Below are 25,356 nucleotides of genomic sequence, written 5' to 3'. Positions count from 1 at the left end.
ATTTGCAAATGGAAAGAACAACGAGAATTTCTTCTGAGATAGTATGAGATAACATAGACCACTAGGCATTTCAAAGTATGCTTAACTGAAACAGTTGAACCATCAGTTTGTCCAGTACTACATGGACATGAGCATGGGAGTCAGAATCCAACATGTGTTGGGAAATTGTAATAAATATTCACCATTAAGCAATTTGTTTTATTGTTAATTGTATCACCATTTACCTCTTAAGGCTGTAAGGTCAATAATAAATGTAAATAATCTATATTTGTTAAGTTGTGACACAGAAACATCCATTGCCTTGATTGGAAAATGCATACAATACTTCTTCCAGCTTCTCAACAAGTACTACACAAGTGCAATTCTAAGTATACAAGGATTTTGATAAAATTTTGGTGTGAAAGATTTGATAGTCAGGACCTTTTAAATTGTATGATGGTATATCTTCCTCACCAAAATTTTATCAAAATGCTTGTATACTTAGAATTGACCTTTTAAATTGTATGATGGTATCTTCCTCACCAAATACAATTACACCTTCTAATTGCTGTAACATGAGTTTATTCCTTTTTTTCTTGTTGCAGGATGAGAAGGATAAAAAAATTCGAGAACTATCACTTGAGCTGTACAATGAGAAACGACGATGTCCAATAAAGTAACCATATTGAGTTAATACCCAAATGTAAGTTACAGTGAATATAGGTTGGAACACCTATAATCTGTAGTTAGCAGTTTAAGTAAAATAAAATGATCCTAACTGCAATCTGCTTTTACATGTATGTTTTTCATGTTGCTGACTCGAATGGGTTTATACATGGCTGGATGGGGTGTGTTGAAGCCATTACTATTTGCTACTTCATAGGTTGCCATGACTAATGGAACTTTTCCATTCGATGTTCCCAACCATCAGCTTTATAGGATGATTACAGAAAAAAAACTTTCAACTCGATGATAATTTGCATAGGATTAGGCTGACAACAATTTGCAACACAATAGTAATTGATGGGTAGCTAACTTCAATCTGTTTTCTGTTCATCATAATATCCCTCAGGCTTTGTTTGGTTGCAAGGAGAATACAAATTTTTTATGTAAAGTGAAATTTTTTTCCCAAGGATAATAATTTTAGGTGTTTGGTGTTGGCAGGGAATTGTTTTTCCCATGGAGAATAAATTTCACTTTTGAGGTAAGATTGCAATTTTTATTTCCCGACCAAAAATGCAAGTAAATTCAAAACCCGAGAATAATCGATTTGCGTTGTGCGTAGTTTCGCCAATTGAAAGCATTGGAGAACCTCAGAAGCCCTAACGTCTCTGGTGCTGGTTCAGTCTCTCTGAGAAGCTTTGAAGCTTCGAAGCTCTGAGCAAGCTGTGGTGGTTGTCTCTTTGAGAAGCTCCGAAGCTCTCATCTCTCCAAACCTTTGGAAGTTACTCTCATATCCTTCTTCCTCTTCTCTGGTTTTGTTCACAAGGCAATTTTTAGTATGAGATCTAGGTATTTCTAACGTCTCAGGTGCTGGTTCAGTCTCTCTGAAAAGCTTCAAAGCTCTAAGCAAGTGGTGGTGGTTGTCTCTTTAAAAAGCTCCGAAGCTCTCATCTCTCCGAACCTCTGGAAGGTACTCTCATTTCCTTCTTCCTCTTCTCAGGTTTTCTTCACAAGGCAATTTCTAATATGAGATCTAGGTATTTCTATCTATACCTTGATCTATTACTATATGTGTTCTGTAATTTTGAACCCTGGCATTTATACTATGTCTTGGAGAAAAAAACAAGACAGTGATGCAAAGCCTGGTTCTCACAAGTCACAACAGGACAGTGCTTAAGGGTTGAGGTTCAAGGGGTTTGGTCGCCAACGGAAGGGCTACCTTCAACCCAAGTTTGAGAGAGAAAGAGAGAAGAGATAGAGATAAATGTCCAGCAATAGAGTACCGCTGGTGTCTTTAGGGCAGAATGTTAACGGCAAAAAAAAAAATAGGAATGTTTGATCTACTCAAGGCTCAAATTGATTTTGAATCATTTCAGATAAGGAAGTGAGGAGATAAACCTGTAATGAGACTGAAGATAAGCTTGATGAAACCACCATTACACACAAGAAGATTCAGCCACTGCTCCCACACTGAACCAAACCAAGACATGGGTGTTGCTGAGAGAAGAAGAATTTTTTGTATGAGGATAGATACAAAGATGATCCATCGACGTCGACGATCGGAAATCTTTTAACTTTCGCGCCTTTCCGATGATGTTTTACAAATTTTTTTTTCTCTAAGTCACTAGATAATAAGAGATGGAATAGATCCATAAACGCTTCCTTAGGGTTCATAACAAGATAGTTATCACAGAATCCATCATTGCAATTGCAAGCCATGGAAAGAGATGAAGGGGTGGGGGGGAGCAAGGAAGAACAAGAGGAAGAAGAGAGTAATTCTGACTTCAAAGTTTTAAACTCTACTTACCCAAGGCATACATGAACAAAGGACTTGAACTCATATCTAAATGCTTGAAGTTCATATAAATTATTGTCTTAACGTGTAAAAGTGATTATTGACATGCTTATCTTGTTAATGGAATGGTTATTGAATCAGAAGTCCAAGAGAGGCAGAGAGCACATTCACAGTTCAAACATTTGAATTAAAATTGAAGTCAATTAACTGGTCAATGTGGGATTAATAGGTTGAAAAGCATAAATTAAGGTAGTTGGGGTCCCATTGGCTTGGGTTAAGTTCATATTTTAAATGTGTTAAGTATATCTTGAATCATTGCAGGATCCTTGAAAGGCTTAATTATATATCTTAGTGATGGGCATGATTTCTGAATGAGAATATAGTTCATGAGAGTCGTTTTGAGTCTGGTAGATCTGACTGTTTTTTACCAGCTAAAATAAGGTGAGGCACATGGAACCTTCATCATTAAGTATGAGTTCATGAATTCCTGGCAAAATTAAATACTTATTGATGGAGTCACATAACTAAAACCATGACTAGAGCTACTAGAGAGTGAGGAGGAGGTGAGTGAAAGAAGGGGTGCCATAGCCCATAGGACACAAGATGAAGACAGATGAGTAGAACCTGTAAACTCTTAGGAGCTTGGACTCTAGTGGCAAGGTACCAACCAACATTGTCGTTTCGGTTAGCAGTTAATACCTAATGCCAATCTTTGTCATGGTTATAGAGAGGGTTCCCCATATGCCAGTGTGAGTCCATTTGGCTAAATGTCTTAACTGTTAAACATGAAGTGACGAAACACATGCAATAGAAGAGAAATTTCAAAGAAAGAGAATTAATGGAGTGGTTTTGACTTAGAAATGACTACTTATCTATAGTCCTATACCAAGGTCTCTCTCTCTCTCTCAAAATGGGCATGTGAATGTTAATGTCATTTACAAAAATGAACAGATATTTAATGGTCACTTGATGTTCTGGAATCTGTCATTGGCAAGTCTTAGTGGCCAAAATGACATTCATATGTTGAGAATTTACCTTTGTTTCTGTTTTGAAGTTGTGCTTTTTTGCCTGTAGTTTGCAGTTGCTCGGTTTCACTTTGTGGCTTCTACTCATAATTTTGAGTTTGAAGGGGGGGGGAGGGGGAAATCTGAATTACATAATTATACCCAGAGTTGGAACCACATCAGTTAATGTGCTGATGTTTTCTCTTTTGAGGTTGAAGGGTTAATTTTGAGTGAAGTGAGAAGCCCTGAGCTTATAGTGGTAGAGACATCTAGGAATTGTTGTTGTTTTAATTTTGTTGGTATCTACTGCTTTTTGTTGGCTGCAATTTTACAAAGCAATCAGGAAAAGCTGAATGATGCTGTTGATTGCTCTAGCAACAGGATGTGCTGATGGGAAGTAGATTGGTAATTCTAATTGCATAGTCCATCTAGAGGCCAAAGCACTCTCTTCTCTTCTTTGTTCCTTAACTTCATTTTATTTCTTTTCCACACTCTATTTGTGAAACCCGGTCAAATTTCATAATAAATTTGAACTTTTGGAATCTGTGTGATTTCAAGTTCTGGTTCAACTTTGCCCATACTAGCCTCTAAGTTGTGGGCCGTCTTGATTAAGAAATTCAGACCTATCTCATGACTCGTGCCTAAAGGCATTCCGATTAGCCAACTACCGTGGCCTTAAATGAGTCCGAGGTGTCTAGCGGAAGACAACACATAAGCTTGGCATGTTGGATTGATGGCCTCGAAGCCTCTCTCTGTCTTAGGCCGAATCCCGGTAAGAATCCCATTTTATATGTATGTATGTTGTATTTTTAATTAACTAGTGTATTAAGGGCGAATAGTAATTTTTACCTTGTGGGACCCCGCACTGAGCTACATGCAGTGCATTGGTTCGGGCAGTGCAGGACTCCCCCTTAATCAAACTCAATGTAAGTATAATTTAAAATATATTTATATAACGCTTTTGTATGACAGGTTAGAAAGGTATTTTAGTAAAATTGACCCGTGGGACCCAGTTCCCAGTGGAGAATGTGGTTCGGACGATTACCGTATCCGGGATCATCCCGATGTCGCATGACATTGATCAGAATCGGAATAAGGTAATAAATACAAAAGAATCAATTTTAGAAATAATTTATAACCAAATGACCATTCTGCCCTTAGTGGTTAAGTATCCTATATATATATAACTTCTCTTATACTATTTACAAAACACATTACAAGTTAGAGAAGCTGAAAAATTCGTTCACTTGGAGAAGGAAAAAGAAAAGGAAAAGAGAAGAGAAGAAGAGAGAACAAGGGCGCTCTTGAAGGCTTACCTCCCACAACCGAACTCGAACTTGAATCTCCATTAGAAGTGCTTCCAAGACTGTTTTGCCTCTAATTTACGGTAAGCCCCGAGAACCCTTTCGTATCCTTCTCCTTCTCCTTCTCCTCTAAGTTTAGTTTATGTTTAGTCTAAATACACCTAAGATGGTGAACTCCATTAAAGCTTCAAAGTTAAGCTTGAATAATTAGATTTTGTTCCGAGATTGGGTGTTCTAACTAATTCCATCAATCGGACAAAATTGAGTGTTAAACTCTAATCAAACCTTCAATGTTGAAGCTATTACTTGTATAGTAAACCCTAACCTAGCTAATTTAGGTTTAATTGAAGAAATTCCTAAATTAACTAACTATTTATGAAATTGAACACCCAAAATAGATTGACCCACTCAATTAATGTTAAAACTCCTAATTTTGGGCCATACATGCAAAGATCGGCCAATTGAAGCAAAATCCCCAAATTCGGACGCGGCCGGATCTTGTTGCGAGGCAGGGGCGGTTGGCCAGCTCCACTGAAGTCCGCATCCGGCTCCCCCATTTTTGTGCCCTTATGACCTGACCCCTTAGGACTTGACCTTGGCCCATCCCGAACCTATTACATGGTGTTTGGTATGTTGTTTAGGAGTTGTTTCTCTTGCTTTCTAGTCGGTTTGTTGGATTGTTGGTGGGTAAGCGACCTAGATACCTTCTATAACTAATCTATAATATTCTTGTCTCATATTTAGAATTTGTCTTGATGCATTCTTGCACATTTATTGGAGTTTATTCACCTAGGCTAGCTACGATTACGGTAAGGGGATTCGACCTTAATTTCTGTGTGTTTATCACATTAATTTCAACTTTATCTTGAATGCCACGCTCATGCATCATTACCTCTATACCTGGAACATGTAGTTTTCTAGCTTTTATTTAATGCATTAGACTCGCATGTAAAATAGGTTGCACAAAGACATACTCTTGCATTGCATTTGCGTTGATTATTTATATGATGTGAATTTATGATGATGGAATTCGATAAATTATAACTCGGATCATGCTTGCCTCATCATGTTTAGATCGCATTGGGCTAGGTTGATATTCATTACCCAAGATCTTGCGCCCTTACCAACAGGGGGAAAGGTGTTGGACAACCCGTGGCGGAACCGATGTGTTAGTTCCGGATGCCATCTTCTCCCATGTTAGCGGGTCCCTAATTCCGCATGTAGGAATAAGCAGCAGGGTTGGTCATTTGGGGGTCTGTCGGGGTCCGATGTGTTAGTTCCGGAATCGGCGGGTCCTCACCGTGGTAGAATGGTTTCGCTCGGGTGGCCGAAGGGTTAGTTCCGGGACCGAGGTTAGCATCTACCACTAGTAGTAGTACTTATACCCCATGAGACTTGGTATCTGTGCTAGGAACATGTTAGTTTAGCACATGCATCATGGATTTATTGTGTTTGTATGCTTGTACCCCCCTCGGGCTCGGTTGAGAGCTCACCCCTGTGGATATCCTTATTTTTCGTGTGATTTAGTTACTTCTAATGTTGGATTTGCGGCCGGAGTTTGAAGTGCACGATACTTCGTGCGCGCACGTGATGATCGGGCAACCTCTGATCTTGGCACGATAGTCCAGGCTACCTCCCTCTTTTATGCTTTATAAATGCTTTATATATTTATAGAATAGTTTTTTGTATACTTTTGCTCTGTGCTACCTTTGAGAACCGTATAGTTGTATCACAAGCCTTATCATTTATATAAATGAAATATCATTTAGACTTCTCTTACTAATGATGTTATCTCTATTAATTAAATTGTTTCCGCGCCTCGATTCTGTATCTGTGAGCAATGATTGTGAATAGGGTACTGCACTTGTGATCCTTGGGGATTGGTTGGATGTCAGAGACATCCCGCCACACTTGGCCCTTAATAACCGGGCCGGGGTGTGACACTATTAGCCTGGACACGTCTCAGGTACACCTTTGATTGTGCCTCAATAACACAGTTTTTGAATCCCCAGATTTTAGCTTATCTTCTCTACTTTGCAGAACTTGTTTTTGTTTCACTAGAAGTGCTTGTGGCTTCATACTTTCATCTTTGTTGCTGTGTAAATGCTGCTATTTGATTTTTCTATTGTTGGATTTTGTATTGGATTGTTGGTTTCATTTTGGCCCTTCTGATGCAATACCTCAAGGGACCCTTTCTGTTATCTTTGTTCATTGACAACTAAGGAGGGAGAGAGTGATGTGGATGTTGCTCTTATGGAATAAGAGCTGGATGGTTGAAGTGAAGAACTTTTGGTTTGTTTTGTTATCACATTCCCTTTAGCGGAAGGTAAATTTAATTAGTTGGTAGATAGACTCTAAGGTCTCCTACGCACATGTCAAATTTCACCCCAATTGGAATTGGCCACATGGCAATACAAAACATGACTGCAGTATTTGGATGTTGGATTGTCTTCTTATCCTTTTTTTTTTTATTTCCTAAAATAGATGTGAGAAAATGGTGTAATTTTGCTTTTATTTTTCTTTAGCACACTAAAGAAACAACTAGGAGTTGATCGAATTGTAAATTTTGTGGTGCCTTTTTCCCGATCAAGTTGATCTCTCTCTCTCTCTTCACCCTTTTCTTTGATTTTAATGAAGTGATGAACTTGGAAGGTAAAAGGATGAAACAAATAATGAGTATTTATGTATTGTGCAGCAACAAGCCAAGGTGGCTCCCAACTAATTAGACCTATGTTGTTCTTGCAAGGTGATGTAAGAGCACGTGGGTGTTAAGACTGTCTATCCCAGCCAACCATGTGGTGCAAAGTAGTAGATATCTCTAGCTCCCAAGGTTGTGATTACCAGCAGGAACCTGTCAATTCTTTGTTTTGCTGCCTTCGATATTCCTCTTTAGAAACCTAGCTAGCTCTAATAGAGAATCTTGTAGATATCTTCAGTTAATTTTTCAAATTTGAGATTTGGATTAGTTTGTTTCTCATCTGGTGTGTATTGGGATGGTGGTTAAATTCGGTGGTGACCATTTAGCAGCTGATACACGTTTTATGTTATGCGATTTCAACTTTTTCTTGTATCCTAACTGGCTTCATTATGAATCAGTGGCATCTTTAGTTCATTTTTCATTTGGCACTGGTCGGTATAAAATTGAAATTTTATGCATTGAGATAAGTTCTCATTTTTTTAATTTCAAATATTTAGTGTATGTTTATTTTTTTAAATAAAGTATTAAGAAAGAGTCTTAATAAATGCAAATTAGTAAAGTGGGTTGGATTATAAATTTTAAAAAAATTTACATTCATTATACATCAATTTTGCAGCCAACCAAACAACTTATTAGGTAACTAGATTTCACTTCACTTCCGTTACAAACGACTTAAAAGGGGAAAAAAATTCCCTTTACTTCCCATCACTTCCCTTTCCCATTTCCCTTGCAACCAAACGGAGCCTGAGGTTTGTAAAACCATTATGGGAAAAAAAATCCTCTGCAGTACATCGATCTTGCGGTGCAGATCGGTGCACTGCAGTTTGGGCTTGAGAGGTCGACACGTGGAAGATGCAACATCCAACGTTGCCGAGCTCGAGAAGGAAAAAAAATGGGTCAATTGAGCTCGCACCGATAGATGAATCATCTTCCACATGTCGAGCTCTCAAGCCCGAACTGCAGTGCACCGCAAGATCAGTGCACTGCAGATTTGTGATGGGAGTTTCAACAGTGACTCTTGTCAAGCTAGATGGGCACCTGTCATTATTTCTCAAAATCGATTTATTTCTGTTTCTATGGATTATGGCTATGCATGGAACGATCAGGAAGCTGAGGCAAGAGGGAGGGATGCTTCAAGGGCTACAACAGGCAAGATTGTTGGGGTCACAAAGGTTGAAATTTGGACCGATTGCTTAGAATTGTGGGACTAGATGCAAGATGACCCTATTTCCAAATGGCCTTAGGGAGTTATTTCACATACTTTAGAACATCAAATCTATGCTAAATCAATCTCTGAGTGTAATATTTTGAAAAAGGATAGGGAGTACATCTGTTTAGCTCATAATTTGGTGAATAAAGTTAGAACTGAGAAACTTAGAATGGCTGTAATTGAGAATGTGGATTCTTTGCTGATTTTTTTTCCCTAAAAAAAAAAAAAGGCTTCAACTTGTTGGTGGCCAATATACCAGTTAAAAAAATAAATTTGTTGGTGAGGGCATTTGTGTCAAATCACAATGATTTTAACGAAGGAGGGATTGGTGAATTGTAGGATCCATGTGGTTGTAAGGGAAATAAAGGGAAGGTAAGTTAAATCAAATTATAACTCAGAAATATATATTTTTTTTTATGAAAGTAAGAAATTACTATTAAAACATAATAGAAAGATTGTCCGACATACAATTAGATGCTGCATGGAAGATCTAGTGTGTTGTGTTAGATTGTGAAGGTTGGATAAAGTGTCTAGGTTGTTTAATTAAAGTTACAGACTCAAACAAATTCAAAGAAATATGAATATCAAACAGAAAATGGTAAAGTTCCCAAGGCCATGGGTGGTCTTCTGCATTTGTGAGCCAAACTCCTTATCTCTTCTTAGTCCGTCCAAATCACTATTTTCCTGCACTTCAGTAAAAGTGCTCCTTCAATTCCTTCTTGGAGTCTTCCTGCGTATTCAAAATTCATTGAAGATCTAACTATTTTATGATGGAAAATAAGTACCAATCCCCACTCAGCTTTCTTAGTTGTAGGGCTGAAACTGCCATAAAAAATTAAAACACTGCTATCCAAGGGTCCCTGATCCAAATAAAAACCCTCAGAGGGTGGTAGTTGCGGGTGTGTAGTTGCCTCTTCAGAAAGTAGAGTGTCCTCCTTGGATTTTAGATGGTTTTCATGAGTCCATCTAAGGATATTCTGGAGGGGGGGTCAAGGGGTCACCTTTGATTCCTTGAAACATAATTCTGTTTCTATATTGCCAGATGAAATAGAACGTGATCCCGACAATTCTGAGTAATCTATCTCCATCTCATTTTGCCATGGATGGATCAAAGATCAAGTTGGAAAAAGCATGCAGAATGTTAGTTCCATGTATGAATTTAGTTCTGATGCCCAGAGGTCCTCCAGCCCAAATCCTCTTTGACAGTGGGCATGAGAGTAGAATGTGCCATAGAGTTTCAGGTGCGTCATGACAGATGGGACATAAATTAAAGGAAGGATCCAATTTTTTGAATCTTTTCACCTGTTGATAGTCCTTCAATTAAGGCTTTCCAGAGAAAGAGTTTAAATTTGGGGTGAACTTTTAGCGTCCATACTCTGTTTCAAAGTTTGTTGTGAAGGTTGTTGATGGTGGAATTGGAGGCTACGAATGCAGCTGCACTCTTGGTGGAGAGGATTCCAGTCTTATTTATAAAAGTGAACAATTGATCGTCATGAAGTTGATGGGAGAGAGGTATATTTAGAATGGTTGAGCTGATTGAAGGAGGAAAAAGTGAATTGATGAGAGAAGCATTCTAAGACCTATTAATTAGTAACTCATCAACTGTTTTGTAGATGGGATGTGGGTTAAGGTCATGGGTCAGTCCAGATATTGTTATGTATCGAGACAAAACTTCAACTCTCTTATTTGACAATGATATCTTACTATCACTCACTAAGGAGTTTTGAGTTTTCATAACTGGATAATTTCATTGTCTGAAGATACTCAGAAGTCAATGAATTTTTTTCTCAACTCTAGTAATTTTTAATTATTGGCAAATGGCCCTGTAGATAAGGGGGATAAAGATTGTGTAAACCTCCAAACTTTGAATGGTAATACAAGAGTCAGTAATCGTGTGTTTCTCTGCCAATTTTCTATAAGGTTCGGAATTCCAACTACCTAGAATTGTTGGATTTTTCATTTGTGACACCTGTAAAACTTTAATTCAGGGAACTGAAGAAGCAGAGGGAGGTGGCTCCAGTAATAAGGAGGAAGAGAAGAGGAAGCAGGTGTAGGCATTTTTATAATTGGGGAAAATATTGGTGGATCCATAGGATCATCTCAATTGAATCCAGTGGGAAATCAGTCATAGGAAATTTTGATTTTAATATTACGAAAAACAATCCTTTTCACATCCCATAAGAATTAAGTAAAAAACAAGAAAAGAGAAAAACATATCCCATGGGAAAAAGAAATCATCCCACGCTCGAATGCGCAGCGAAAAGAGAACGATTCGGATTTCTTTCACATCCCATGAATATCAAACAATGAAATTGTTAACAAAAAGAAATTAATTTGTTAACCTATAGAGCCTCAAGTGTTGCTCCTCTCCAGATAATGGTTCTTCTCCCAACGAGTACACCAGGTAAGACAATCTTGAACCTTGTTGGTGCAACCAAGGTTCTCCAAGCCAATATGATGTCTCTTCAAAGCTTTAAAATAACCAGGGTTTCAACAAACCCACACTTTGAAAAACTAGAAAGCAAGAAGAAAGAGAGAGAGTGTGTGCCAAGAGAATTCGGCCAAGGGAGGGGAGAGAGAAAAATCGGCCAAGAGTGTTTGGCCAACTCCCCCACCCCCCTTGTGTTTATATAGAGCCCCACTTGATTTCCTTCCCCCCCCCCCCCCTTGTGTTTATATAGAGCCCCTCTTGATTTCCTAGTGAGTCTCTCTCTATCTCTCTCTCTCTCTCTCTCTCTCTCTCTCCTTGACTTGAATCTGTCTAGTCCCAGCGTGCTTCTAATTGAGTAATTGGTGAAGAAGTAGAATCTCAAAGGGAAAAATATTATTTAGTTATTTTTATTTAATGGAATAAAAAAATATCATCACGTCCATTAAATTAAATAATTAATTAATTAATTAATTAATCCCAAAAATACCCTTACATAATAACATTTTATTATGTATCAACCCTTCACTAATCAACACCGTCATTATGGAATATAGGGCATGTATATAAATACTGTTAAACCTCATTCCATAGTACATGTCCATATCAAAGCGTCTGTGTACGTAATCGGAATCCACGAAACACAACTAAACATTTTTAATCAAAACATACATATAATCTATCATTTTATGTAAAATAAGTTTTGCAAAACCATTTCCAAAATGATACAGGATCTTGATTCTAATCTGACCATCCACAAACAATCTCTCTTTGATGTTCCCTAATCGGGCTGTAGAGTGGAAACCATATTGAGTGACTCTTTCACTCACAAAATGTTTGGGCATTCCTAGAATATCGACTTTGGTTCTAAGAACCTCAGTCATTGATAAACCAAATTAAAGAACGCATTGGCATTTTGCAGTAACAAAATCCTCTTAGGTACTGGGTCTTGATGACACATGTTTATCCCTAACTTACATCCAACAGTAACACATGAGAGAATTATCAGCATAAATAGATTCTTCGTCAATACACATCAATATGTGTACTCGCATTCGTCCTCTAACATTAACATGCCTAGGTGTATCCAATGCGACGACCATGTGATAAAGGTGCCCAGCCCAAACCTTAGTCATGACTAACATTAAAAATGTGAATTTAAGAACACATAATGTTCAAAAAATTTATATCGCATGTGATAATATTAAACCAAAATATATAAACGGTTCAATACAAACTAAACCGAATTTGATTGACACATAAATTCAACAAATATATGACCTTAAATTCTCTTCACCACAATGGGTGAAAACCGATGAGAAACTCTATCCAAAATAATATGAGAAAAGGTTCTCTGAGTCGACAGTGTACACTAGCACTTCTATGTCTATTTTCTTCCCTCATATGAAATGACCTTGTTATCTTCCCATATATGATATCATTTTATCGCACTTCATTGCTGCCTCCTCTTGTAGACCACTTGCTTAAGACCCCCTCTCTTTCAAATAATATATAAAAACAAACAACAGACCAAGTCAATGACTTAGGTTGCAAGGTGGGTAACTTTTCAAGCAAGTCAAATGTTAACACGGAGGCCATAGGAGGTTTGAGTGGCAGAGGAGGTGGCTATGGTGTCCTCTACCTCACAGGTGCCAAACCACTTGGCCTGCATATACTTATGTTTTCTCCATGGACCCATATGCATCTTATTTTCCTTCATGCATTTCTTAGTTGCCAAACACAGTATCTCCACCAGACTACTTAGCCTCTCCTCCTTTCCCACAAAAATTTCAGGAATCCGGTTGATTAGTCTCTTGTATTCATTACTAGCTCTTGCCATCTCAAACTCAGCTCGGAAATTCAACTCGATCACCACCCTCACCTCCTCTTCCTCCTCAGACTTATCCACCACATCAAGATAGCTATGCATTCCTGCGTTGGTTTGTAGAGAAATAAGATCACAGAGAACAATTAGAATTCAGAAAATTAAAGTATTTGGTTAATTTGGTTTTTTAATACCAGATGGGATCTCTGATGAACTACTCCACATAGATACGCAAATGGCACAATCGAAACCTTCACTCCGAAGATGACCGGAGACGTCTCTCCGCAAGCAATTCAGGCAACCACCGGCGGTGTCGATGTAACGCCAGCAGACACAAACGTTCCCTGCCATCTGAGATTTTCTTATAGCTTCTTCAGTGGCTTGTAGGATTGTTGATTCGGTAGAACTAGTCCCTGAAAATATTTCCTGAAAAATAGGATTGGAATCTTAGGTGAGACCCACATGTGGGAGAATAGAAGATTCTAGAGAGAGAGGTTTATAGATCATGTAAAACTTACATCTAGAAGTTGGTGTTGAGTCTCCCAGAAAACTTGGCTTTCTTGAACGCTGTTAGCGTTGTCATCTTGTTCTGTTTCATCGCCGGTGTCATCAGTGTACCTGCGGTGGCCAGAATCGGTACTGTAGAATGATTCCGGCCACTCTTCTCCTACAACAGAAAATAAAAAGGGAAAACTTTCTTTTTCGGTGGAAAATTTGAACACACGATTGCTACACATCGGAATTCGAGAAATTGCCGGAATTCTCACCGTTGCTCCGGTCTTGGTCTGTTGAAATGAGACAAAATTGAGGCTTTGGTATCACGTGTTTGAAAAATTGAAAGCAAAATTGGGCTTATTTATGGACACCATGTACCGGAGATTTTTCCTCATTTTTTATTTTCCATCATTTTCTTTTCTTATCCTATTTATTTATTTATTGTTTGTTTGTGTGTGTGTGTGAAAGGATCCACGGAGTCGACCCCATTAAGGCTGAATTGTTGTTCTTGTAATCTTGTTGCTAGCTGGGGTAACCCCTAACCTATTCACGTGGACGAGTTTTGATTGGAATAGGATCATATTCAACCGTGGCTGGAGTTGGATTGTCCAGCCCCACTAAAGGACAGGAAAAATAGGGATGGGGTGTTCATTTCATAGGTGGATCCCAACTGTGCCCCACATGTGAAATGACCACCCTACCCCTATGGTTGTCGTTTAGTGGGGTTAGGCGATCTAACTCCCACCATGGTTTGACAGGAGCCAGGTCCGTTTTGATCTGACTTTAGTCCACGTGGCGGAGGTATTTCAAAGACAAAATTTCTCATTTCTGATGAGGTAATAGGAACTAATGTAACAATAACCGCTGCCTAGTACAGTTGGTGAACTATGGTGCACTTCATGCCAATACAAGAGGAGCTAATGCATAGAGGTTACCGTTTTGGACATTTTTGTAATACCATTCTTTATTATTGGTATATTAGTTAAATGAAAGATTAAGTTATTAGCATTGTAAAGTAAAACTCGAGAGTGGATAATCTTGTAATTTCCCTTTTTTTTATCCATGGGAAAAGTTTTATTCATTAAGTTTAACCCCCCCCCCCCCAAAAAAAAAAAAAATGTATTCACCAACGACTCCAAAATCATCATTTGTTTTTGGGAAAATACATCCCCTCCCTTGAATTATAGTACACTTCCCTCTCCCGTGTTTTCAAAAATTACATCTAAAAATTATAATTATCAAATATAATAAAAAATTTAAATAATTTATAGAATCATGTTGAGTAATTAATACAAAATTTTGTTTTTTTAGATTTAACAATTTCCCCTTCCCTTCCCTATAATTTTCCTTGCAATTAAAAGGTCCTATGTACTTATCCAAGAGCAATGCTGATCGATAAAAACAAACATTTCCTATTTTGACTGGAAAAATCGTTTTTTTTTTTTAAATATTTTTTCTTTTTGAGTTTTAATTTTAAAAGAATTGTTAATTAAAATAGTTAAAATAATGTGGCTTATCCTGTAACCTCTCTATGACCACGCTAAATGGCCTCATCTCATGATGTGAGTCTTTGCTTACCCAATAATAGTGGGACGGTGGGACCTACATCCACTTGTGAACGAAAGCAACTTATAACTATCTCCAACTATTTTTTTTTAGTTTTTTGTGAAGAGCTATCTCCAACTATTTTTTGTTTGTTTTTTTGTGAAGAACTATTTCCAACTAATAAGGGACAAAAAAGGAAAGTCAATGACAAATTTTCCTTCACCCATAAGAGAAGGTAAAAAATAATTTTATATGGTGAAGTGACCTCATGATTGAATTCTTTGGTCATGTTTACACTCTCGTCCCATGTAAGACAAAGTTGAAACTAGAAAAAAAAATTTGATGTCGATATTTAGTTTAAAGTTTGACGTTTAAATCCCACCTTAAGTACTAAGGGAGCATTTGGTATGCAGTTTTGGAATGCATTCTAGGAGAGTGACACAGTTTAAGTTTTCCAAGGACTGGTACGGGTGGTGTAACTTGATTGGATTTTTTATCTATTATTAACTCTGGAGGCATGAGATCGAAAATATCCTTCTTCAGTGCCATAAGAGAGTCATCCTATGGTTGAAGAGATTCTCTCTCCACCATGAGTGAAAAGAAATGGAATCCTACCCTTAAGCACAATTCCCTTTTAAAAGACAAATATAAATTAGGTCTGAGTTTTACTTAGACCACAATAAAGGAGAATCCCTTGACCACAGTTTTCGGATGGTGAGATAGAGTATCACGTAAAAGAGGGTATGTTAGATCATATTCATAAATAGAGGGATGCTATAGAACCTAGGATAGCGGCTAAACCCTTCCCGCATGGTGGAGGAAAACTTTCTCCATATATGGGAAAAAGAACGCTACTTGGTTGCATGGCCCATGTGGCTCCTGCACCTAGGCACAAAAATGTGTGAAAGTACCATGCTACCCGCATAGAAAGGCGGAATTCACGCCCAGGGTGATGCTTGCACGTGTGTTCCCATTGGCCAGCATGCGCATGCAATGCAAACTCTAGAGGCCTAGGCAGCTATCTCTTTCCCTATATATATATATATATATATATATATATCTTTTCAATCAACCAATCCCCTATTTCAAGGACATTTGTGTTAAGTAGGTCTTGGGATCACTGATTAGTCGAATGAGCTCTACTCCCCTTACGAATGGATTGGATCCGTTGCGCCACCAATAGAAGATGAAGATGCAGGCTTAGAGCAAAAACCTCAATGGTCGAGCTGCTCGTAGACCACCTGATTTACAACCACCTTGTGGTCTAGCTGATTGTAGAGCATCGTTGCACTAATGCAGCAAGAAAAGTGCTAACGCCCCAACTATAAACGGGCGTGCTAATGTGTCATAGTAATAGGTTTGTTGTGAAATAGAGATTCTGACTATCCCTTTGTTGTATTTTTTTTAACTCTTCAATCATCTGATTAGATTATCATTGTACGTGCGGGAAGCTCACTCGTCCCCCTGTTCAAGGAAACATTGTTCCTCAAAGGAAGAGCAAGAAGTTTCTTATGTTCTGCCAAGAATTAGGGTCTTCTTCTTTTCTAAAGCTTTGTTTTTTTCTTCATTTTTAAGAAAAAAATTTCAAGACACCTCACTTGGAGAGGTTTCCTAAGTAGAAGTGGGGTACCATTCTCGTACGTTCCAGCCATCCAGATGGCATCCACTATTTATGGGTCCCACCATGTGGATGCCATTTGGATGGTGAACGTACGAGAATGGGAACCCAACTCTTCTAAGCAGGCCTATTTCTACCATGTGAAGAGGTGATGTGGATATTCCAACCATTGGATATATAGGAAACGGTCAAGATTGACCGTGTATCAAATTTCATACTCAAATATCCCCCATGAACACTACAACAAAAGGCATTTTAGACGACGTTATTTAACGACATTAATATAATATTGTCGTCTATTAATATATACCGTGATGGTATTTTCTTCACCATCACAGTATATTATATTTTACGACGGTTATATACAAACATCACCATATATTATAATTTACGATGCTAATAAGAATTATGTCATGGAAAATTATTTTTAACGATGGAAACAATATTACTGTGGCTACATATTGATATGTTACGACGAAATCATTGTATCTGTCGCCGCGTGCAAGAGTTTAATATAGTGTAGGATTTTAAGCGATGCTAACATAAAATCCGTCGTGAAATATATATTTATAACGATGGTACTATATATTCCGTCGCAGAAAATAAGAATTTTAACGACGATATAGAAATTCCGTCGTGGGATATAAATTTGAAACAACGGTATCAATATTACGGTCGTAAAATATATATTTATAACGACACGTATTGAATGCATATTGTATTATTGTCCTACACATTTTTTACGCCAAATTTTTTAAAAAGTAGTATTATCGTTTAGTTCATTTAACACCCGTATATATCCGTTTACATTTTTTTCCATTTCCAAAAGGGATTGAGGGGGGTTTACTTAACAAGTGCCAGCTCATTTAATGCCAAGTTTGGATCAGCTAACAACACGTATCATTTTGTTTCCATAATTGTCCTCTTTCATGTTGTCATAAAGAATGATGTTTTTTTAATGAAAAAAAAGGGCACTTCTTGTTATGAAATCGTATGGGAGTTGATCCGGACCCATTAATGCGTATTTTTATCCTCTCAAGTGTGATGCACTTTTAAAGTGCATCGGACGGTGACCAATGCACTAGTGAGGTGCAGGTGCACCATCCGATGCAATTTAAAAGTGTACTAGACAGTGCACCTCACTTAAGAGGATAAAAATTCCATTAATACTGGCCTTTCAAGACCCTAAGTCTTGCGTATAGGAAAGCCACAAGATGTTCATAATTAGTGTTGCAACGCAATCAACATGACACAACACACAAATGAGATGAACCCAACTTGATAAATATCCCCTATAAGAGCAGGTCCTTAATTCAACTAAAAAAACCAAAAAAAAATTCCAATCTCTGCAATTTTTTTAGGCATAACCAAGACCCTCAAAACTAAGAAACAAAGGATTGATTGTAATGGGCAAACTTATTCCCCACGTAGTCGTTGTACCAGCTCCATCACAAAGCCATGTTATGTCCTTAATGACACTTTCCCACAATTTGGCTGATCATGGAATCAAGGTCACATTTGTGAATGCAGATTTCATACATTCCAAACTAATTATGGATCCAATGCCTAACAAGGAGGGTTTGAAGGAGGATAGTCAGATCAATTTTGTCTCAGTTCCAGATGGATTGGAACCAGAGGATGATAAAAGAGATGTTCAAAAGTTAAGTGAATCCATCATGAGGGTCATGCCTGATCATTTAGAAAAGCTGATCAAGAAAATCCAAGAGTCAAATGAGTATGAGAAGCTCACTTGTATCATTACTGATGTCACATTCTGGTGGCCATTACAGCTTGCAGAGAAGATGGGAATCAGGGGAGCTGCATTTTGGCCTGCAGGAGCAGGAACTCTTGCCTTGTCCCTTCACATTCCTAAGCTCAAAGAAGCTGATATCATTGATGCTAATGGTAAGACTCATAGACCCTCTACTGGTAACATTTTAAGATTGGGAGAATGTTCTCTGTGCCGCAGCCGCCAGGCACATGGGCCTGCCACTCAGGGGGGCAAGGTGGTTATTGCGCCCACCCTCATGTGCCTGAGCGCAACCTGCGCTGCGGCACAGAGAACAGCGCCCCTTTAAGAATATACCTGCTCTTATTTTCTTGTACTTTTTTTTTGTGTCTAGGATCACTGATAAAGAATGAGATGATCCAGTTGTCTCCGAACATACCTGGCATTAGCACCTCTGAGTTGATATGGAACTGCACAACTGATAAGAAGATGCAAAAGGCCATCTTTGAAGCAGCACTAAATGCTAATAAGGCCATTAAAGTCTGCAAGTGGCTTCTCTGCAACTCTGCTCTTGAATTGGAGCCTTGGGCCTGTGAATTAATACCAAACATCCAAACCATTGGTCCATTGCGTTCAAGTAATTGGCAGAGGCAACCTTCTTGCCAATTTTGGCAGGAAGACTCGACTTGCTTAAACTGGCTTGATCAACAACCTCGCCGATCCGTCATTTATGTTGCCTTCGGAAATCTCTTATTCTTGAACCAGTGCCAATTCAATGAACTTGCTCTTGGGCTTGAATATACTGCTCATCCATTCTTATGGGTTGTTAGACCTGATTTCACTGATGGATTTGTTACCAAATACCCAGATGGATTTATAGATAGAATAGCCAATCATGGAAAGATAGTCAGTTGGGCACCTCAACATAAGGTTCTGGCTCACCCTTCTATTGCCTGTTTCTTTACCCATTGTGGCTGGAACTCAACCTTGGATGCTGTAACCATGGGTGTTCCCTTTCTATGTTGGCCTAACCAATTTGATCAGTTCCTGCAAAAGAATTACATTTGTGATGTCTGGAAGGTTGGTTTAGCATTAAATCCTGATAAAAATGGGATTGTTTCAAGGGATGAAATTAAAACAAAACTTGACAAATTGCTTCATGATGAAGATATAATAGCAAATTCCTTGCAGCTCATGGAAGTGGCTACAAAGACCATCAATGAAGGGGGAACTTCTTTCAATAACTTTGGGCAATTTGTTGAACAAATTATGCAATGAGGATCGATGTTCTCAACTCTTACTATTAGTATATGATTCTTCATCAAATATTTCCTAATTTATTCCTCTCAATTAGCAGCAACAATCTTTCTAATTGTCAATCAATGTTTATCTTAATTGATTGTAAGAGTAATCTTAGGATTATTTTCTTCCATCATTTCTTGTTTATTCATCCTCTTTTATATATATATTCCATATACAATTATAATGAAAAATACGCACAACTGCAGAATTCTGCAATCTATCTTCTTCTTATCATGGTATCAATTTAGGAATTTTACTCGATCCTGGATATGGCTGATGTTGATGGTACTGTTGCGTCATTACCTGTTTCTTCTCCATACTACCTTCATTCTGTTAGGGTTAGGGTTTTAAGCACAAGGTTGCTTAAAGCATTACACCCTGAGTATCTAGTTTGGAATACCCAGACTGCTGCCTCCAGCTAGTATATATAGGAAAACTAGGGTTTAGGTCAGATGGGCTAATTACTAAATTACCCCTCACAGCCTGGGCATTAATACAAGTAGGATTATATTAGAACATATAAAGGGATATTACATAAATACCCTTACAATCTCCTCCTATGTTCTACATATATCCATTACACATGTATAGGAACCATTGTTCAATCAGTAATTGAATCAATATAAATTGAATATCAATAATCCAATAAATCAAATAAGAAATAAGTAAACTTCAAGAAATAAAACGAAGGTTTTAGATCAAAACTAAACCCAACAATAAATCCGAAGTTCCACATGCAAGTGGCTAAACCAAAAGAAATAATCAAAAGGAAAAGTCCTTGCAATCCATGTGACTTTACTCATCAAGTAAGTCACCCTCATCGAGATCCAGATTCAACCGTTCTCCTCCATCTTCGCCATTCTCGTAATTTGTCAAATATGAATTTCATAAGATATTATGAATTCAATCATTTGCACAATAGTATCTAGTTCAACAATAAGAACTTAGTACATTTCATATATGGCTGAAGGTAAATCAAAAAACAATAAGCATCATCATCAAGTTTCTTTACAAGAACTCGATCCTATATAGTCTCTATCATAAGGACCATACCATGTTTCCATTTGGAATACTGTATTCGTCATATCAGTCATAGATTTATGTTGTATCATCAAATTTGAAATGGTACACCATACTATGAAAGATATGTCATCAAATTTGGAATGACATAAAGACTAGCACAATATCATTGAAACATATCAGACATTTTTCATATTCCTTTGTGGAATAACAAAGTAAGGAGACTTCACATGAAAATTTGCTACACCATCAAGTTTGGAATGGTTTCACAAACCCCCATACTTAGTAACCTAACTAAGTTATCTGAAACATGTAAACTGTCCCGAATGCTTACCAAGGCTAGATGAGATTCGAATAATTCAAAATAATATTGGGTTAGGTTAAGACCTGACTAAATGGTCTTTAACCCCATCTGTCACACCCCTATCCCGACAAGGGATAGAATACAATATCGGGGTATGATTGGGGTGACACACGTCATCCCACCTCACCGCCAGGATCTCGATCGATGGCCAACTCACGGTCATAAACCAATATTAAAATACAATAATATTAGAGTACGAAAGACAAAGGAATATTACATTCCAAGACAGGTCAGAGTTTGCGAAAGCGTAAATGAAATGATTATAAGATGTTCATTGGCTAATGATAATAAGTAACATAGTTACAAAATTCCTATGACCATCAAGTAGCTACTAAAAAGGTAAAACATAAAAGTTTATACAAAGCACAATGCTCTAAAATAATAATAAAACGGGAACGATCCCAAGTAATAGTACAACCCGTAGGCAAAATCATCATGGGCAACCATCGCCATGATCCTCAGTCACGGTCTCTGGCTCCACAGTAATCATCTGCATCCAAATCTAAAAAGAATGTGTACACGGGGGTTAGCTCCACCGAGCTAGTGAGAGAGAAAAGGGGATGCACAATCACACAATCACAAATAGTCCATGGTGCATGCTATTATTAATTCATTTACCACCTAACACACAATGCTAAGTCAATGGGTATATGCTATTGCAATAACTCGGGAAGACATTGTGGATCCTTCCATTCTCACCACAATACAACCTCAATTATTACTATGGAGCCCGCGCCGGTCGTAGTCATCACCACCCGCAGGCGGACCCGATAACCATTACTACCCCTGGCCTGGCCTCTCTAACTCTCCACAGGCGGCGAGTGCTCGCTACCCAACACCTAAACCCCTGTTGGTAAGGGTCGTAGCATAGGAACTGAGCCTAACCACGGATATACTACATGAATCCTATCGTGTTGAGAGGTACATCCGGGTGTGTCAACGTCCCATTCCATCTAACACCGGTACCAAGACAACACGGCGCATACGAGCAAGAATGAGATGCAATATACAATTCCACGTAATCACGGGGGTTCTGCAGATACTTCCGACCGTAACCCAACACAAATCCATATCATCCAAATCATCATCATCGAATAAGAATAAATGCAAATATGCAATCATGCTTGAATGATAATGTCACAATATAATTCATAAATGCATGAATAAGCAATAGTAAACAAGCTCAAACAGTCACCCAAACCCACTCACCAATTACTTCAAATGGAATTTGTATAAGCGCAACGATTCCGCTCAAAATCACTCCATTGCACATATGTTGGCGCCTATGGAAGTGAATAAGAGTGTGAGAGAGTGTAGGGGAGGCCTCATAGAGAAACCCCACGGTTTACATAAGTTATAAGCCTTAAAACGCATCGGAGGCAACGTCGGACTCGGCGAGCTTGCCTCCGACCTTGCCTCCGACCTTCCCGCGAGCTTAGGCCACATCGGAGGCAAACATCGGACTCACGCAGTCTTGCCTCGACCTTGCCTCCGACCTTCCCGCAGCTCGGGACACATCGGAGGCAAACATCGGACTCACGCAGCTTGCCTCCGATGCAACCCAAGTGTGATTTCAAGGTCTTTAAAAGCCCGGGGTTGTCCCATTTGGTTCTCTAAGCCTCAAGGGACAAGGGAGGGGTGTCTTGGAGTCTATTTGGGTCTTAGAAACACCCAACATTCAAAGATTTAAGGGGGTTTAAAGGATCAAAAACTCAAAAATCCAGATTTGGGATTTTCTTTGGTGGTTGAAGCTTTAGAATCAAATAGATTCAGCAAGAGGTCAAATAGAGGTCTTTATAGAATTGTAATGAAAATGGGATAGCATCCTACAAGGGGAAACTACACATGGCTCGAGCTAACCCTTTGGGTTTCCAAAAAGAAATCCCCATCTTGGGGCTGCAACCAACGAACCACCCAAGCTCAAACGAGCAAGGGGGAAGAGAGAAAATGGGGGAAAAGGGCACTTGGCTTACCTAGTTTGAGGTACACACGATGTGCCCTCTTTAAAGCTCCAAACCCAGCAGCCGTTTCCTTCTTCTTCTTCCCTTCCTTCTCCTTCTTCTCCTCCTTGCCGCCTCCTCTCTTCAAAGCTCTCCTCTCCTTTCACGATTAGGTTAGGAAAGAAAAAAGAAAGAAAGACTAAGGAATAGTCTTACCCCTCTCTCTCATATAAAAAATCACCTTTATTGGCCTATTTGGATAAGGCCTCATAAGTGTAGGCTAGGGTCTGTTTGGATAGGGTCAAACAACCATTCATCCCTACACAAGCTTTAAAATCCCTAATTTGGGCCCCAAGGCCCACATAAGGTCAAGTTAATAAAAAGGGGTAAGGGTAGGGTCAAACATGACAGGGCACCAATAGTACCTTAGCCATAGGGTCTCACCCACAAGGGTCCTTGTCGGACATTGGATGCAGGGTCGGAGGCGACAGAACCTTGCCTCGATGCGAGTAGGAAGGTGGTTCCCACCATAAGAGGTCGGGGCCTTTGGACCACACTTCAAGGGCTTTGAGAGGGCGTAAGCACACAATAAAATTTGGTCAACTACTTACCCGACACGTCAAGGGGCAACCTCCATGGTCCGACTAGTTTCCACAGGCAACCTCGTACTATGGTCAATATAGCTGGGTTTGACTACCAGTGAGAACAACTCATCGGCATACGTGGTAGTGATAACTACACGTCACGGGGAAGAATTAATAATTAATTATACTCCCGGGGTGCGGGTATAACACCATCTCCCCTGTAGTTTTGAATGTTCGATCTTTGTTCAATCCCTTTGTAAGGGCATCTGCCGTATTATCCTTCGATCTCACATCAATCAAAGTGATAATCCCTTGTTCTGTTCTATAATTCAGCATAGCCTGTTTCAGCCTGATGTGTCTCCTCTTACCATTAAAGAGTGAGTTATTCACAATCGTCTTGGTTGCTTGATTATCACAGAATATAGATATAGAGTTTAACTTAAAACTCCTCAATGGAATATCCATGATCAGATCCTTTATCCACTCTGCTTCATCTCCCGCAGAAGCTAGAGCATAAAGTTCCGATTCCATAGATGACAGAGCAATACTAGTCTGTCTTTTGGATTTCCATGCTACAGCTGCTCCTCCTAGTGTAAATACATAACCACTGGTGGATCTGCTGTCTCCCAAATCTGAGCACCAAGATGCATCAGAATATCCTTCCAAAGTTGGAGGATGTCCATTATAACATAAAGCATAACCTTGAGTACCCTTAAGGTATCTCATCAGCCTCGATAGGGCATCCCAATGCTCTTTTCCAGGATTACTAGTGAAACGACTCAGCATGCCTACCGTAAAGGCTATGTCTGGCCTAGTACAACTCATTGCATACATGAGACTACCAATCAGTTTAGAATAATCTAACTGATTCACGATGTCACCTGTGTTAGGTTTCAACCGTTTGTTATAGTCATAGGGTGTCTCAATCGGTTTACAATCACTGTATCCCCAACTAGAAAGTAGCTTCTCAATGTAATGAGTCTGACTAAGGGTGATCCCTTGCTCACTGAAGCTTACTCTCATCCCAAGAATGGTGTCTACCACACCAAGATCTTTCATATCGAATTCTTTGGACAAGATTTCTTTAATGTCACTCACTACAGAGAGATCAGAACCTAGAATCAACATGTCGTCTACATACAAGCAAATAATCGCGACCTTGTTTGACTCAGACAAAAAATAAAGGCACTTATCTTAGTTGCTGGTTTGAAAACCAAAGCTCTTTACTGTCTTGTCAAACTTCTCATGCCACAATTTAGGTGCTTGTTTAAGACCATAGAGAGATTTGTTTAATTTACAAACTCTTTTTTCAGAACCTTCCATGACAAACCCTTCAGGTTGGTTCATGTAGATTTCTTCTGTTAGGTCTCCATTAAGGAAAGCCGTTTTTACATCCATTTGATGCACAACATAGTGCTCAATAGATGCTATGGCAAGAAGAATCCTTATTGTTGCCAAATGGAAGACCGGGGAGTAGATGTCAAAATAATCTATCCCTCTCACCTGTTTATAGCCCTTAGCTACTAATCGTGCTTTATACCTGGCTATAGACCCATCCGGATTAAGTTTCTTCTTCAGTACCCACTTACACCCTATTGTCTTGGCCCCTCTAGGCAGATCAATAAGGTGCCAGGTCTCATTCTGCATTAAAGAGCTCATTTCCTCATCAATGGCTTCTTTCCATAACAGGGAGTCCCTAGATCTCATCGCTTCCTTATAGGTGGATGGATCAGCCTCTAAATGGTAGGTCATAAAATTCTCACCAAAATTCTTGGGTACTCGATCTCTAGTAGATACTCTTCTAGATTCTGATTCAAGGAGCATTGTGGGAGTAGTGTCGAAAACAATTGGTT

At 38.8% G+C, this 25,356-nt stretch overlaps 2 protein-coding genes across 2 annotated transcripts; one reads left to right on the top strand and one right to left on the bottom strand.

Annotated features, from left to right (window-relative positions):
- Nucleotides 1-12,657: 12,657 nt before the first annotated feature.
- LOC122638658 lies at nucleotides 12,658-13,643 on the bottom strand. The gene is made up of 3 exons (XM_043831512.1): nucleotides 13,425-13,643; nucleotides 13,101-13,332; nucleotides 12,658-13,013 (listed from the first exon to the last, which is right to left on the bottom strand). Exons 1-3 carry the CDS (start codon nucleotides 13,641-13,643, stop codon nucleotides 12,658-12,660), a joined length of 807 nt encoding a protein of 268 aa, XP_043687447.1.
- A 4,295-nt stretch (nucleotides 13,644-17,938) lies between these two features.
- Nucleotides 17,939-19,593, top strand: LOC122639503 (UDP-glycosyltransferase 83A1). The gene is made up of 2 exons (XM_043832370.1): nucleotides 17,939-18,469; nucleotides 18,688-19,593. Exons 1-2 carry the CDS (start codon nucleotides 17,971-17,973, stop codon nucleotides 19,569-19,571), a joined length of 1,383 nt encoding a protein of 460 aa, XP_043688305.1. The 5' UTR covers nucleotides 17,939-17,970; the 3' UTR covers nucleotides 19,572-19,593.
- Nucleotides 19,594-25,356: the final 5,763 nt, after the last annotated feature.

Source organism: Telopea speciosissima, chromosome 9 (genome assembly GCF_018873765.1).
Source record: "Telopea speciosissima isolate NSW1024214 ecotype Mountain lineage chromosome 9, Tspe_v1, whole genome shotgun sequence".
NCBI classification, from domain to species: Eukaryota; Viridiplantae; Streptophyta; class Magnoliopsida; order Proteales; family Proteaceae; genus Telopea; species Telopea speciosissima.
The sequence above is the reverse complement of the archived record's forward strand: the minus strand, read 5'-3'. Positions and strand labels throughout refer to the sequence as shown.

What these genes read in the sequence shown, in the direction of transcription:
- LOC122638658 (XM_043831512.1), bottom strand. Translation starts at nt 13,643, where the DNA reads ATGTGTAGCAATCGTGTGTTCAAATTTTCCACCGAAAAAGAAAGTTTT. An exon ending in CTCAACACCAACTTCTAGAT is followed by an intron (nt 13,333 to 13,424) that starts GTAAGTTTTACA and finishes CCTATTTTTCAG; the next exon opens with GAAATATTTTCAGGGACTAG. An exon ending in TTCATCAGAGATCCCATCTG is followed by an intron (nt 13,014 to 13,100) that starts GTATTAAAAAAC and finishes AAACCAACGCAG; the next exon opens with GAATGCATAGCTATCTTGAT.
- LOC122639503 (XM_043832370.1), top strand. Translation starts at nt 17,971, where the DNA reads ATGGGCAAACTTATTCCCCACGTAGTCGTTGTACCAGCTCCATCACAA. An exon ending in TGATATCATTGATGCTAATG is followed by an intron (nt 18,470 to 18,687) that starts GTAAGACTCATA and finishes TTTTGTGTCTAG; the next exon opens with GATCACTGATAAAGAATGAG.